We start from the raw sequence: 14,896 nt of genomic DNA on the forward strand, positions 1-14,896 counted from the left end.
CTGTGTCCGCTCCCCTCCCGGCGCCGAAACTCTGGGCCCGGGGGCCCTTCCCCCACGGAAACGAGCCCCGGGCCCTGACCGGGCGGCGCGTGCGCCCTTGCGCAGAGGGCCTGGCCCCGGCGGCCACCCGTCCCGTGTCCCCCACATCCCAGGGCGGCAGCTGCTGACCGCCGGCTGCTCACACGCGACATGACGCGTGTGGCCTCCCTGGGGAAACAGGTGTCTGGTCTCTGCCTTGTGGCGGCAGCCCCTACGGTTGCTCAGCCACTGACCCGGCCTTAGCACAGACCCAGAGGTGAAAACCCGTTCTGCTGCTGCTGCGCCCCACCCCCCCAGCCAGTGATGATCCAGGGCTGGGGGGGCTTAAGCTCCCACCCCTGCTCCCCACCCCAACCACCAGGCTCCAAACGTCCCCAGGGCCTGGGAGCCAGAGTCCGCCTCCTCCCCACCCAGTTCTGGAATGTTCTATCAGGAATCTAAATGTTTTTCTCAGAACCAGTAAGGATTCTTAGCTTTCCTGCAACGAGATTCCTAAATGGGGCTGTAGGCTCGGAGAGCTGGGACCAGGCCTGGGAAGTAGGAGGAGGAGAACCCGCAGCAAGGCCACCGTGGGCATCTGTCCGCCTACGTCCCGTGCCCAAGCACGGGTGAGGGTCCTGAGCACAGGAGGAAGGGCGCCATGGGTGGGGGGGGGGGAGAGTGCAGAGCAGGTTCCTGAACGGGGGGGAGTGAGCAGAAGCCGCCGTAGCTACTGGACACCCAACACCTTGCCGGGGGGTGTTGGGTGGTCTGGGAGGGAAGCTCCCCCATCAAGGGCTTCCACGTCCGCCCCACAGGGGCACCCGAGTCACCTACTTGCCGCCTCCTAAAGCCCCACGTGAATCAGTGCCCGGCTCCAGGGAGCCTCGCCCCCAACGAAGCTCAGCCCGTGGGCCTGAGGGACCCCCACCTCTGGGGCCACCCATTCACCCTCCTGTTGGGGGGGCAGGCCGGACAGTGGCCGTAGTCCTCCTCATCCTCAGTGGGCAGAGCCCGCAGACGGGCCAGGAGGCCCCCGGGGCGTGAAGAGAACACCTGCGCCCAGGCCCGCTCCCGCCCCCCAGCCCTCCGCCCCCCACCCCCACCCCCGCGCCCCGCCCACCGGGAGGAAGGAGCAGCTCTTGTCCTCTGGCAGGCTTCCCCTTTATTGGCACTTGGGAACAGCGCGGTCGTGGGGCGAGTGGGCAGTGGTCACCTAGCGCTGGCACCAGACTCATGCTCAGTTCACGCCTGCTAGGGAGCAAAAGGCCCAGTGAGCAAACCCCCAGCAACTGGGAAAGGGTAAGAGCACCACCACCACCACCCCGTTATTTTTAACTGTCAGCACATCAAGACCATGATCCTGTCAACAGCCAAACCAACTGCTCAGAAAATCCTCACCTTGTACGGACAGTGACAGAGGAATGGAAATAGGGACGTCGTGCAGGGTGGCTTCTCAAGGTGCAGGGGCGGGGGACAGAGCAATTCACGCGAGAATCGGACACGCCCCTCCTGCTCCCCCCTCCACCCCTCTACCCCCACTCCCACCCCCAGAGCAAACATTCAGGTGGGGTGGACAACAATGGGCACCAGGACTCAAGGTTTAAAAAAAAAAAACAAAACACTAGTTCTACGGAAACATAAATACTTAGTAAAAAAACTCTCGGATTCAGGGGAGGTGGGCTCCATGAGAGCCACACAGGACCTTTCCTCAGTTGGAAACCCATTTTTAAGCAAAGCTGGTGGGCCCCCAGGTGTTCACTGTTTAAGACCCGAAAAGGGCAAGTGTTTCATGGAACCAAGTCCATCAGCGTCAGCTTGGCCAAGGGGCTCCTCTCGGGGCGTTAGCGCCCCTCCTGAGCTAACTGCTCACCTTGGTCTAGGCCACATACTGCTTCTTTCTCTTGTTTTTCTCAGGCTCTGCAAGTAAAAGTTCCAGTTTCCTCTTGGAGAGGGTGAGCTTGGGCCCCTTGTCCTTCTCGCTCCCGAGTCTGGGTGGCGGCTGCGCCGCTCTGGCTCGGCCCTGCGCGTGTCTGCCAGGCTCTGGGGGCCCCGCGGCCGGGGCGACGGGGCCAGCTGCCCTGGGCCACCGGTCCTCCGTCATCCTCCAGTCCTCCGGCGACCCAGAGCGCCGGGCTGCCCGCCCTCGGGCCTCAGCGGGCTGCATATCCACGTCGTTGGCCTCCGGGGATGTGGGGCCCCAGCTGGCAGCTTTCAGGAGCAGGTCTGGGGCTTCTGACGAGAGAGGGTCTTCCAAGCTAACTTCTCCCGGACTCCCGCACCTGAGTGCGGGGGAAGGCACGGTACCCTTCACGCCACCCGGAGAACAGTCGCTGAAGCTGGAGGCCGGACGACCGGGGGGATCTTCTGAATCGCCATCGAAAGGATCTAAAAACTGAGCGCAAAACTGTCTCTGAGCCAGTTAGCAATTTCTACCGGGATAAAGTACAACACGCTCCTCACATGCGCAAATTACTTCTTCCATCACTGATGTTGGCAAACTCCGCGGATCTGCCGTGCATGTGCCTTAGACAGGCGGCGCCTGGGGGGCACAGTCGGTTGAGCGCCCCACTCTTGGTTTCGGTTCCAGTTGTGATCTCAGCGCCGTGGGATCGAGCCCCGCGACGGGCTCCGCACTCAGAGCAGAGTCAGCTTGTCTCCCTCTCCCTTCCCTAACCTCCCTAACCCTAACCCCCCCAATAAATAAATCTTGAATGCATTAGACAAATACCCCTCACATCCAAAAAGCCCGAGAGTCCGCCATCACTGGGGGCCCAATCTGGGTCCCATCACTTAAAGCCCTCGTCCCAGAGCTGGGCACCGGCCCGCCAGCTGGGTCCACACCGCCCAGCCCGCCACTGGGGAGTCTGAACTCACTTCCTCCCAACATCCGGCTCCTGGCTCGCCCCACGCCTCCCTGACCGGGTGCGCACAAACGTGCCCCTCACTGCGCCCCACACACAGCTGCCCCAGTGGCCCGCAGAGGCTGAACTGAGCCTTTAGGTGCGGGGTTCACAGTTTTCAAAGGTGCCCGTGGGCTGTGCCCCTTGTCTGAGCACCAGGCGCGGGTGGTACAGCCCATCCTCCACGGCAGCCTCTTACCTCTGTGACCGCTGGCCGAGGGGCCCGTGGAGCTTTCTGGACCTCAAGTCCTACGGCTCCTCGCCCCTGACCTTGTACCCGAATTTCCTAGCTCTCACTCCAGCTTTTCCCCTTCCTGCGTCGGTGCTCTTGACCGAGCGGCTCTGGCAGCAAAGGTCTCCAGGGACGTCTGAGTCCCCGCAACCGACCGCTGTCCCTTCCTGTGCTAACCGTGGGGAGCTGCACCCCGCCAACTTCCAGTCCCAGGTTCAGACCTCCTCCCGATACGCTAAGGGCCCCGAGAAGACCGGGAACCTGTCGGGTCGGCCTCCAGGGATGTGGGGCCCCAGCGGGCGGGGATGACCGGGCTTCACACCTCATAGAGCCACAGGCCGAAAGGGCCCAGGGCTGAGCCAGTGCAGGGACCCCAGCGTCACCTCACGTGGGCGCTCATTTCCTCCGTGGGCAGGCGACACGGTTACGTATGCCCCCCCCCAAAAAAAGGTAAAAATGAAAAATAGTTTCACACCGTAATCTGAAGGCAACTCTAATATTTCAGATTCAGAAACTGGCAGAATTGTTGGAATTCACGGAGCCAGCACCATGTGACCCGACTGCACAGTGGTCAGCAGCCCCGCGAGGCCTCGAGGCCCAGACTAGGGGTGCGTGTCGGGGAGGGCAAGGGGCTCACCCTGCAAATAAGCCAACAGTGTCCGTCCTTGTAGACCGAGAGAGGCCCGGCAGGACAGGCATCCACCGGCCACAACGGCTGGGGTTAGAACCTCACCCAGAGTCTCAAAACTCCGCGAGACCAGGTGTTAACTACACCCGGGCTTCTTGATTTTTTAATTTGGATTGCGGTTAATGTTGAGGGGCCGCTGGCCAGCTCACGGGGGAGCCTACGGCTCTTGATCTTGGGGTCGGCAGTTCAAGCCCCACACTGGGTGTAGAGATGACTTAAAATCTTTTGGGGCGCCTGGGTGGCTCAGTCGTTAAGCGTCTGCCTTCGGCTCAGGTCATGATCCCAGGGTCCTGGGGTCGAGCCCCGCATCGGGCTCCTTGCTCGGCGGGAGGCCTGCTTCTCCCTCTCCCACTCCCCCTGCTTGTGTTCCCTCTCTTGCTGTCTCTCTCTGCCAAATAAATTAATTAATTAAATATTTTTAAAAATAAATAATAAAATCTTTTGGGGCACCTGGGAGGCTCAGTTAGTTGAGCATCTGACTCTTGATTTCAGCTCAGATCATGATCTCAGGGTCATGAGATCGAGCCTCGTGCCAACTCTGTGCTCAGCGGGGAGTCTGCTTGAGACTCTCTCCCTGCCCCCCGACCCACTTGCGTGCACACACACACTCTCTCTCTAAAAATGAATAAGTCTTTTTAAAAAATAAAATGGATTCTTTAAAAAATAATAAATTAATTTTGAGTTTAAATAATTGCAAACTTATGGTCTTGTCAATTTTCCAGGCAAACTACTTTGAGTCTTTTTCTTATTTAAAAAATCTGAGGGGCGCCTGGGTGGCTCATTTGGTTAAGCGACTGCCTTTGGCTCAGGTCATGATCCTGGAGTCCCTGGATCGAGTCCCGCATCGGGCTCCCTGCTCAGCGGGGAGTCTGCTTCTTCCGCTCCCACTCCCCCAGCACGTGTTCTCTCTCTCTCCCAAATAAAATCTTTAAAAAAATGGTTTTTGAAAAAGGAAAAATCAACTTAAATATCAAAGTGAAGCCTCTTCTAAAATACAGTAACTCCAGTCTTTCCCTGCAGAAAAGAGCATAGACAGCAGGCCCCAAACCACTCTCCTTGGAAAGGCCGACTTGCAAGATTGGCCCCTGGCTGGTTCTGGGGACTTGGATTAGGGGACGAATCCACCACCCCTAAATGAGGAGAGTGGTGGCTGGCTCATTTTGTCACGTACCTCTCTCCAGATACCTTCAATTAAGTCCATGTGGTTCTTTTTGTGATTGGCCTGGGGAAGTTAAAAAAAAAAAAAAAAAAAGGCTGAATAATCCTTTCTAGAAAGGCAGGCAGGCAGATAGCCGCTCAGTGTCCAAGGGCCAGGGACCGAGGGAACCCACTCTAGCAGTTCCCGCCACACCGGACCCTCAGAGGCTGGCAGCCCTTGGGAGTGGGCAAGAAACACCTCCTCGATTTGAGGGACTAAAATGCAAACCTGGCCACCATGAATAGGAAAAGTAGAACCAGGAATGTGGCAAGGAGGCAGATTCAGCAGCTGGATGTGATCCCCTTCACATGGGGGATGGAGAACGCTGCACTCGTTCTAAACCCAAAGCCAGAAGATCACGGGAGATCCTAGATCATCCATCCTAACCCCTTCCTTTACAGAGGCTGAGGCCAGACAACGGCCAGGCCTTGCTAGGGGGCCCTCCAAGAACCCGGAGCTGGTATCAGATGTTCTAGAAACCCTCCCCACTAATCCCAGGCTGCTGGGGGAAAGCAGCTCTTTTTTCTTGATCAAAAGACAGGAATTTGAACATGTCTACTTGACGGGAAGAAAGCCCCATTAAGATTTTGCCAAGAACCACTGAGACTACTATTTCCGAGGAGGGGTGCGGGCCAAGAGCCAGGATGCCTGGTCTGGGACTCGCAGGGTCCCCCCGCCCTGCCCGCCCCGGCCCGGCGCCACCAGGAGGGCAAGGGGCGGCCCGGGGGGAGCACCTTGAAGCGATGGAGCGTGGTTCTCTGCCTCTTCCCGAAGCCGGCCCAGGCGCTGGCGGAGCTGAACGCTGCTCTGATGCAGGTGGGCCGGCCGCGTCTCAGGCCCGCCATGGCTGGGGGGCCGCTTAGGATGCACTCTTCACTTCACTGGAAAACATCAAGTTCACGGGGACAAAGCGCAGGTGGCTGGGCTGGGGGAGGGGCAGCCCCCCAGGGCGGGTGGCGGCGGGAGGGCGTCTCCGGGAGCTGGCCGGCCCTCGGGATGCGTTTGTCCAAGTCAGAGCTACGTGCCGCAGGGGTGAATTGTCCTGCGGGGTCTACCTCGCCTAGACCAATCTAGGGGGTTCTCAAAAAATGTTTTCGTTAACCCCCGGCAGCGTGGGAGTCCAGCCCACAAGCATTACGTCAGCGTGGGAAAAGCCCCGTGCACCCAGAAGCTCCGTCTTACACGAGCTCAGTGGAAAGGTCACACGTTCATTGAGCCTGAAAGTTCCAGACTGGAACCCACCCACCCAGCTCAAAAGTCCTCCCCCTTAATTCTAACAGATGAAACATGTGAGCCCAGGATGGGGACTGACTCACTCCCTCAAGGGGACAGAAACACAGGAAGCTTCCCCGCCCCCCCAAGTGTGAGGTTTAAAAAAAAAAAAGCAACATGCAGGGGCGCCTGGGTGGCTCAGTCGTTAAGCGTCTGCCCTCGGCTCAGGTCATGACCCCAGGGTCCTGGGATCGAGCCCCGCATCGGGCTCCCTGCTTGGCGGGAAGCCTGCTTCTCCCTCTCCCACTCCCCCTGCTTGTGTTCCCTCTCTAGCTGTGTCTCTGTCAAATAAATAAACAAAATAATTTAAAATATGCACCCCCTCCCCCAAAAAATATGCACCCAAAGGAGAGAGAGAGAGACCATCCACTCTTTAAAAAAACAAAACAAAAACACCCAGAGCATGAGGCCGTGAACCTACCTCCGTGGACTTTCATGTCACTTGTTTTCCTCAAGAATCCTCGTGGGAAGGAACGCGCCAGGCCCTGAGGGGAAGCGCCAGTCACAAACGTTGCCCACCTCCCCGCTGCTGTCAACCCCGCTTTCCCAAACTGGGCTCCGTGGAACACCGGTTCCGGGCAAAGGGCAGAGAAATACGAAAGGGTATAAACCAGACCCCAAAGCACAATACACATTAGCATTTTAAAGGCTAGAAAGGTTCCCAGCAAAAACCAAAACATTTTTTTTTCAGTATTGACTTCATTCAGATTTCATTAGTTTTCACCAAGTGTCCTTTTTCTGCCCCAGGATCTCATCCAAGACCCCACCTTCCGTGTAGCTGCCAAGTCTGCTCAGGCTCCTCCGGGCTGTGACAGTTTCCCAGGCTTTCCTGGCTTTCGCTGACCTTGACAGTCCCGAGGACCATCGGGATTGGTCTGATGATTTTCTTATGAACACACTAGGGCGATGGATTTGGGGAGCACGCCCACACAGGGGATGTGCCCTTCTCATCACAAGGGGATCGCCGTGAAGGTTGACAGGTGACCTTTTCCCCGCCCGGCCCACCCGCTCCTCCTCGGAAGTCGTCTTGCGGTGCCGTCCACACTCAAGGAGGGAGGATTACGCTGACCGCCCGGACAGGGAGCGTGTTTGGAAATCCCTCGGCCTGGGAGACTTTTCTCCCTATTTACTGATTTAGCCAATCATTCACTTGTATCAGGGTGGACTCACATTTATTTTATACTTGAGTTATAATAAATACATGATTTGTAGCAGGGAGGCTCCTGGCTGGCTCGGCCAGTAGGGCATAAGACTCTTGATCTCGGGGTTGTGTGTTCAAGCCCCGCGCTGGGTGTAGAGAGTAGTTTAAAAAATAAAATATTAATAAATAAATACTACATTATTTTGTTCCACTTTCAGCTGGAACTTGTTCGGCCGGCTCCTATGCTCCGTGACATGTCCAAACCAACTTAATTTTGATCTCCAAAGGAATACATCCTGTGAGTTTCTTAGTACTCTCTCTAGGCCAAGTTCAGATAAAAGTCCCCCAAAAGTGAAATTATAACAAGGAGAGGAATCTGACCCCTATATTCGCCTCACTTTCCCTGCCAGACGTATGAGCCAGGATCAGGGCCAACCCCACATTTTCTAGAGCAGGTGGTTGGCACAGGTTAAAGGTTTCTTTTCTTTTTTTATTATTTATTTTATTTTATTTATTTATTTGTCAGAGAGAGAGGGAGTGCATGAGCAGCGGGAGCGACAGAGGGAGAGGGAGAAGCAGGCTCCCCGCGAGCAGGGAGCCCGATGCGGGGCTCAATCCCAGGACCCTGGGATCATGACCTGAGCCGAAGGCAGATGCTTAACCATCTGAGCCACCCAGGAGCCCCTTAAATACTTTTTTTTTAAAAGGATTTATTTATTCATTTGGGGGGGAGCGAGAGGGAGAGAAGTAGACTCCCCACAGAGCATGGGATCCCGCGACCCTGAGATCATGACCTGAGCCAAAATCAAGAGTCAGACATTTGACTAACTGAGCCACCCAGGTGCCCCTCTTATATACTTTTTAATAAAAAGGTATTTTATGCATGTGGTTAAAAAACAACTATTAGGGGCACCTGGGTGGCTCAGTCATCAAGCGTCTGCGTTTGGCTCAGGTCATGATCTGGGGGTCCTGGGATCGAGCCCCACATCGGGCTCCCTGCTCCGCGGGAAGCCTGCTTCTCCCTCTCCCACTCCCCCTGCTTGTGGTCCTGCTCTCGCTGTGTCTGTCAAATAAATAAATAAATAAATAAATAAATAAATAAATAAATAGATAAAAATTAAAAAAAAACCAACTATTAAACAAAATACAATAAACACGAGGTTCCCAGACCCCACCATGGGCCACTCTGTGAGGCCCCAGGACCTGCTGGGCGGATCCACACACAGGCTTCTTCCTACTCCCTGTCCACAAACATTTACACCTGGAGAGGCAGGGATCTATCTCGTGAACTATTTGCACCCAAGACGTAAGGCATGGAACCTCCCCCCTCCCCGCCGGCCCAGGCTGCACCTGCTTGCCCCCCTCCCCAGCTCCAGGACAGAAGCGCAGGATTCCAGGGGAGGGTGCTGGGCTTGGTCCGAAAAGGCCTACTTGCCACGAAGCTGGGAGAATGTTAGCCCATCCCCTTACGCTGCATGTTTGAAATTTTCCTAATGAAGAGCTTAGAAGTCGCCACTCTGCCCTGAGAGCCACCGGATCTCTCCTTCAAGCGGGTCCTGTCTGTTAAGCTCTAACCCTGAGTGCACAGCCCACCCAGCATCTGCCCAGCTGCACACTCACACCCACATGTACACACGCACGTGCCCTGTACCCACATCACCTGGCCCCAAGACCGCCCCCCTCCCCCAGCCTCGGGTGACTCTGGTTTCCAGCTCCCAGCTCCACACCTCTGCATCCCGCTGCCTGGCCTCCCCTGGGGTCTCTAACAGGTTCTTCCAACTTGACTTGTCCAAGGTCAGACGGCTGATCTTCCCCAGACCTGCCCACTACAGCCCTCCAGGGCCGGCGCAGGGCCATTCCACGAATCTTGTTGCTCAAGCTAAAAAAAATCTTCACATCACCCCAATTCCCCTTCTTCCAAACTCCACGTCCAGTTGATCAGCCACGTTGACTCTACCTTCCAGGGGAGCCCAGAATCCCACCGCTTCTCCCCACTTCCTCTACCCAGAGCAATGCGGGTAGAGCTTAGCTAGAACCATGCTTTACCCCATCAGCACCCTGCCTCCCTGTCCCCATCCCTCCTCTGCCCACCCACCCCTCCAGAGCTGGGGGTCCCACCTCAAGGGCTGAGCCTCCCTTGCGCACCACGGCCGGTCTGTTCCTCACTTCAAACCTGTCTTTACACTAAGGCCACCCTCCCACCTCATACGGCCGTTTCTCACGCAGGTGCACAGTACCCTGCCCACTGCATTTTTCTCCCTGGTCCTCAGCATGCTCCAGTGATCTCTGGGTCCTAACTGCCCTATCTCTGGGATCCGCAGCCCCTTTCAAGGGACTCACTCCATCGCCTGGGCTTTTGGCTTTTCTGTCCACAGCTGTCCCCAAAGCCTGGCCCAGCACTGAGCACGAAGCCGATGCTCAATAGCTCTTTCCAGGATGCATGCGTGCATTCCACAGACCCCCTCACCCACTACATCCCAAGCCAAATGCATCCCCCACCCTGAGACGTGCCCCTGCGTTTGCAGCCTCCACCTCAGCTCCACCGTGCGCTAAGACCTTCCTCCCTATCCCAAGCCGGAAACCAGATTCCAGGTACCGACTGCCAGACGGGCGAAGAGCCAATGTGGTAATTTGACATTTGTTACAAGTTGAACATCTGACCAATTTCCCTAACAAAGCTTTAACATTTTCCCTTTGTACATAGATTGTTTGGGTGCTTTAAGAAAACACTGGATAATAAATAGCAACACTTTTTTTTTTTTTTTTTTTTTTAGATCATAAAGTGAAATGCCTGCCAACAGGGGAGGAAGAGGAAAAAGATGATGGGCCAATTCCTTCCCCAAACGGTCCACAGCCCCAGAGACCGGGGTGACTTCCTCTCTTCTCCAGGCCCAAGACTCCTTAACCTTAGTTTCCAGCTCCCTGGGACCTGCCCCAGCCCTGGAACCATGCCCAGGAAGAGTGGCCCTGTGGGGGGGGGGGGGGACAAGCCAGCTCCCCAGCTGAATGGAGCTGCATCTGAAGGTGCCTACCTGGAATCCAGGAGCATCCAGGAGTGGGGGGCTGCAAATGGAAAGTGGAGGTGAAGTCCAGAAAGCCAGCTTCCAAGAGGGGAGCCTTGCCGAGAGACGCTGTTCTGCAGGAAGGAAGAACAGAGCACAAGCAAAAAGATCTTTTGACAAAGAGGATCTTATCAAGTCCACTCTCAAGATCTAGACAAAAGGGAGAAAAATATGGTGAGCTGTCTTCTCCTCTTCCCCCCACGGATGTCAGAATTCAGAACGGATTTGCTCTAAGTTAACTGATCTCCGTACTTAAGTCAATTTTGCATTTCTGCTTTAAAGGAAAAACATGTTTAAAAAGTTCTCTCTTGGGGCGCCTGGGTGGTTCAGTCAGTTAAGTGTATGCCTTTGGCTCAGGTCATGATCCTGGGGTCCTGGGAATTGAGCTCAGCGGGGAGTCTGCTTCTCCTTCTCCCTCTGCCCCTCCCCCCTGTCCTGTACGCTCTAACAAAATCCTTAAAAAAATGTTCTCAAAAAAAAAAGTTCTCTCTTAGGGGCGCCCGGGGGGCTCAGTCAGTTAGGCGGCTGCCTTCAGCTCAGGTCATGATCCTAGGGTCCCGGGATTGAGCCCCGCATCAGTCTCCCTGCTCCTGGGGAGTCTGCTTCTCCCTCTCCTGCTCCCCCTGCTTGTGCGCGCGCTCTCTCTGTCAAATAAATAAATAATAATTAAAAAAAAAATTCTCTCTTAATATTCATCAATCTCAACTGTTCTAGTTCAAGAACAGGCACACTTTCCTTGCAATAAAATTTGTTCTGAAAGAGTTCTCAAACTCCTCATTCCCAAAAGTGGTTTCTAAGAGGATTGGCTTTATTTGAGTGGAGATAGACGGTGGCAACGTGGTCTGTCATCTCACGGGATGCTCTACCTTGAAAGAAACTAAGATCTGGTCCAGACTTCAAATATCTGAGCTCCTTTCCTGGCCCAGGAGCCTGGGAGAGCAGGAAGCCGTTGAGGGTCACTCTTCCAATGATAAACACCCCTGTACCAATATGAACACACTTATGTCCTTTAGACACACTCCTTTTAGGGACAGCTTCATCAACTCATACCCGAGTCCCTGGGCCAGGGTCGGTGCCCAGGAAATATTCATTCAAGCGTAATAGTCTAAAGTGAAGTCAGAGACTGAAAATTATCCCCCCTTTTTTTTTCTACCCGTAGGTAGAACAAGAATGGACGGCTCCAAATAAATAGGTTCCACCCTTTATATGATAAGGTTCTTGGTGGAGGGGGTATTAGGGGCTGTACTTTGGTGCACAAATCACAGAAGTGTTTTTCTTTTTCTCCCCCAGTGTTAACTTTTTAAAATAGATTTTATTTATTTTAGAGAGAGAGAGAGAGCGCGTGAGCAGGGGGAGCAGAGGAGGAGAGGGAGGGAGGGAGGGGAACAGAATCTCGAGCAGGCTCCCCGCTGAGCGTGAAGCCCAACGGGAGAACTGGTTCCTCCCAGGACCCCGCCATCATGACCTGAGCCGAAATCAAGAGTCAGACACTTAAACGACTGAGCCACCCAGGTGCCCCCACAAGTATTAATTTTTAAGATGGACACCTTCATACTATAGTTGATATTATTTTGACCACATTTTTGGTGCAATTATTCTGAGATATAATAAAAAGGAAAGACAGTGGATTTTTTCATTTTGCAATCTCTTGTTCCTTATGCCGCCTGAAAAAAAGCTCATAACTTATAACTCCAGGGACACCTGGCTGGCTCAGTCAGTAAAGAATGTGACTCTTGATGTCAGGGTCCTGAGTTTGAACCCCACGTTGGGCAAAGAGAGGACTTAAAAAAAAAAAAAAAAACTCTCATTCAAGACAATGTTGCCCAAGCTTTAAAAGGAAAACAATTCAGATGAAGCGGATGAAGCCAATTCTCATTTTACCTTGTATTTGTGAGTCAACCTTTCCAAAGCACCTGGGTTTGTGTCAGAATCCATCAGACCACGAAGTTCTACAACCAAAATAAGAACAGCCATTCAGACAGAAGGAATCCACGGAAAAGCCAGAGCACAGGACCATTGGGATTTTATTTATTTTAAATCAGTTTGCTCTAGAGGAAACGACAGGTTAAAATAATATTTTGGAGAAATACTGTGTAGCTTTGCAGACACAAACCCCAGGGTCATTCCCAGGTGTCCTAGAATTCTCCCCTGGGTTTGAAGGGGGCGGGAAACGTGTCCACACTTCTCAAGCACAAGCGGTTTCCTGTCTGAGGGCACAGCAGGTCCAGGACCACCCTCCCACCCTGACCCTGACCCTGGGCAGAGCTGGCCCAGCCCCACCTCCCCACCACCCCACCTCATTGGAAGGCTGGGGACACCCCTTCTTAAGCCTTCACACTTTATGCCGGGGCGGGGGGGAAACAGAGGAATCCCCACCTCAGCCCTGCCCTCACACCAGGGTCTCACCACCCTGCAGGTCCGACTCCTGGAAGATGGGATGTTCCTTCATAAGGGGAAAGAAAAGGGGGGTCTCCAAGCCAAGGACTCCAAACCTAGGGGGTGGGCCCCCCCGGGGAGGCTGGCCTCCCTTCCACGCGGCAAGGACCCCACGCAGGACCCAGACCCAGTTGCCTCGGCCCCTTCCTGCCGGCAGAAGCCCACCCGCGTCCTACCCCGGGCGTCGCGGCGTCGCGGGCCCCCGCCGGGCGGGCAGCTGCGGGGAGAGGCGCCGCGGGTGGTAAGCAGCGCGGCGGGGCGGGCGCACCTGGCCGATGCACCTGTGCCCACCTGCCCGGGACCGGGGCTGGGGCTGGGCCGGAAAAGCAGCCCCCGACGTCACAAGGAACTGGCTCCCGAGGGCGACTCCGGGTGGGGCGCGCTTCACTCAAGTCGGGGCACCCGGAACGGGCTCAGGCGGGCGGGCGCGCAGGGCCCCGGGCCGCCCTGCAGACTCACCTTCGGAACAGCATGTCCATTTTGTTCCCAGAGTGACCGTCGCCGAGCCCCGAAGGGGGTCTGCGGGCCGGACCTGTGTGACGTCACAGCCATCTCCGCGGCGACCCGGCGAGCGGCGCCCCCCGCCCGGCCCAGGCCCCTGGACGCCCGCGCCCCTGCGCCCCTGCGCCCCGCGCCTCGGATCCGCCCTCCCGCGCTCCGCTCGCGGCCAGGGAAGCCTAAGGACATGATTTTGTCACAAAACCTTGCGTGACTCCCCTGTGGCCCGGGATGACGTCCAGACCTTTTAACGCGCCCTCCCGGCGCCCCGCTCCAGCAGTACCTGAGAACTGCTCCCGCGCCCCCGCTACAGCCACTCCCACCCCTCCTTCCAGATTCGGGAGGGCACCAGGCCCCCCCCCCCCACCACCCACAGCTCGGGCTTCTCTGGGGAAATGCTCTCTTCACCCCGCCACACCTCTGGCTTTCTTCACATTTGGAGCTGAGTTTGGCTCCTCCTCCAGGAAGCCTTCCCGGACCTCGGGTCTTGGTTAGGAACCGCTCCTCTGTTCCCACAGCAGGCCAGATCAGCGTGCAGAAGTTGTCTATGGATTTCTACCTGCTCACAAGACTGGTGGATGAGCCTAGGCGTTCCAAACCCAAGGCCCCTTCCCCCCAACCTTCCCCCACGGTGCCCAGCATAGTAACTGCTCAAAAATATATTTTGAGGGGCGCCTGGGTGGCTCAGTCTGTTAAGCGTCTGCCTTCGGCCTGAGTCATGATCCCAGGGTCCTGGATCTAATCCCACATCAGGCTCCCTGCTCAGTGGGGAATCTGCTTCTCCCTCTAACCCTCCCCCCTGCTCACTCTCTCTCTCTCAAATAAATAAATAAAATCTTTAAATATATATATAATAATGAATCACAGGTACTGGTGAATTGAATATGCCACAAATCATGTTAGCTGTGAACTCACTAGGGTTTTTTTTAGTGATTTCTGAAGTCAGGAAGTGTGGATCTTCCAACTCTGTCCTTTTTCACGATCGTTTGGCCCTTCTGGGTCCCTTGCATTTCCATGCGAATTTTAGGACCTGCTTGTCAATGTCTGCAAAAATGTCAGCTGGGATTTGATACGGATTGTGTTGAATGTGTAGGTCAATTTGAGTAGTATTGCCGTCTTTTTTTTTTTTAAGATTTTATTTATTTATTTGACAGAGCAAGACACAGCGAGAGAGGGAACACAAGCACGGGGAGAGGCAGAGGGAGAAGCAGGCTTCCCGCCGAGCAGGGAGCCCAGTGCGGGGCTCGATCCCAGGATCCTGGATCATGACCCGAGCTGAAGGCAGACGCTTAACGACTGAGCCACCCAGGTGCCCCGAGCAGTATTGCTGTCTTAACAATATTATGTCAGATGCTCGACATCACTAATCATCAGAGAAATGCAAATCAGAACCAGTGACCTATCACCTTACACGTGTCAGAATGGCTGTATCCAAAAAGACAAGAAAG

At 55.2% G+C, this 14,896-nt stretch overlaps 1 protein-coding gene across 2 annotated transcripts; it reads right to left on the reverse strand.

Annotated features, from left to right (window-relative positions):
* Nucleotides 1-1,165: 1,165 nt before the first annotated feature.
* Nucleotides 1,166-13,535, reverse strand: LOC118531949 (uncharacterized). 2 transcript variants are annotated; one of them, XM_078078753.1, is made up of 8 exons: nucleotides 13,410-13,535; nucleotides 12,396-12,463; nucleotides 10,485-10,588; nucleotides 6,733-6,796; nucleotides 5,774-5,920; nucleotides 5,013-5,063; nucleotides 1,892-2,413; nucleotides 1,166-1,269 (listed from the first exon to the last, which is right to left on the reverse strand). In XM_078078753.1, exons 5-7 carry the CDS (start codon nucleotides 5,882-5,884, stop codon nucleotides 1,898-1,900), a joined length of 678 nt encoding a protein of 225 aa, XP_077934879.1. In that variant the 5' UTR covers nucleotides 5,885-5,920; nucleotides 6,733-6,796; nucleotides 10,485-10,588; nucleotides 12,396-12,463; nucleotides 13,410-13,535; the 3' UTR covers nucleotides 1,166-1,269; nucleotides 1,892-1,897. The 2 variants fall into 2 exon arrangements, with proteins under 2 accessions (XP_077934879.1, XP_077934880.1); XM_078078754.1 differs by having other exon boundaries at nucleotides 1,166-1,272.
* Between the last annotated feature and the right edge of the window lie 1,361 nt (nucleotides 13,536-14,896).

This window comes from Halichoerus grypus, chromosome 8, assembly GCF_964656455.1.
Source record: "Halichoerus grypus chromosome 8, mHalGry1.hap1.1, whole genome shotgun sequence".
Taxonomy (NCBI): Eukaryota; Metazoa; Chordata; class Mammalia; order Carnivora; family Phocidae; genus Halichoerus; species Halichoerus grypus.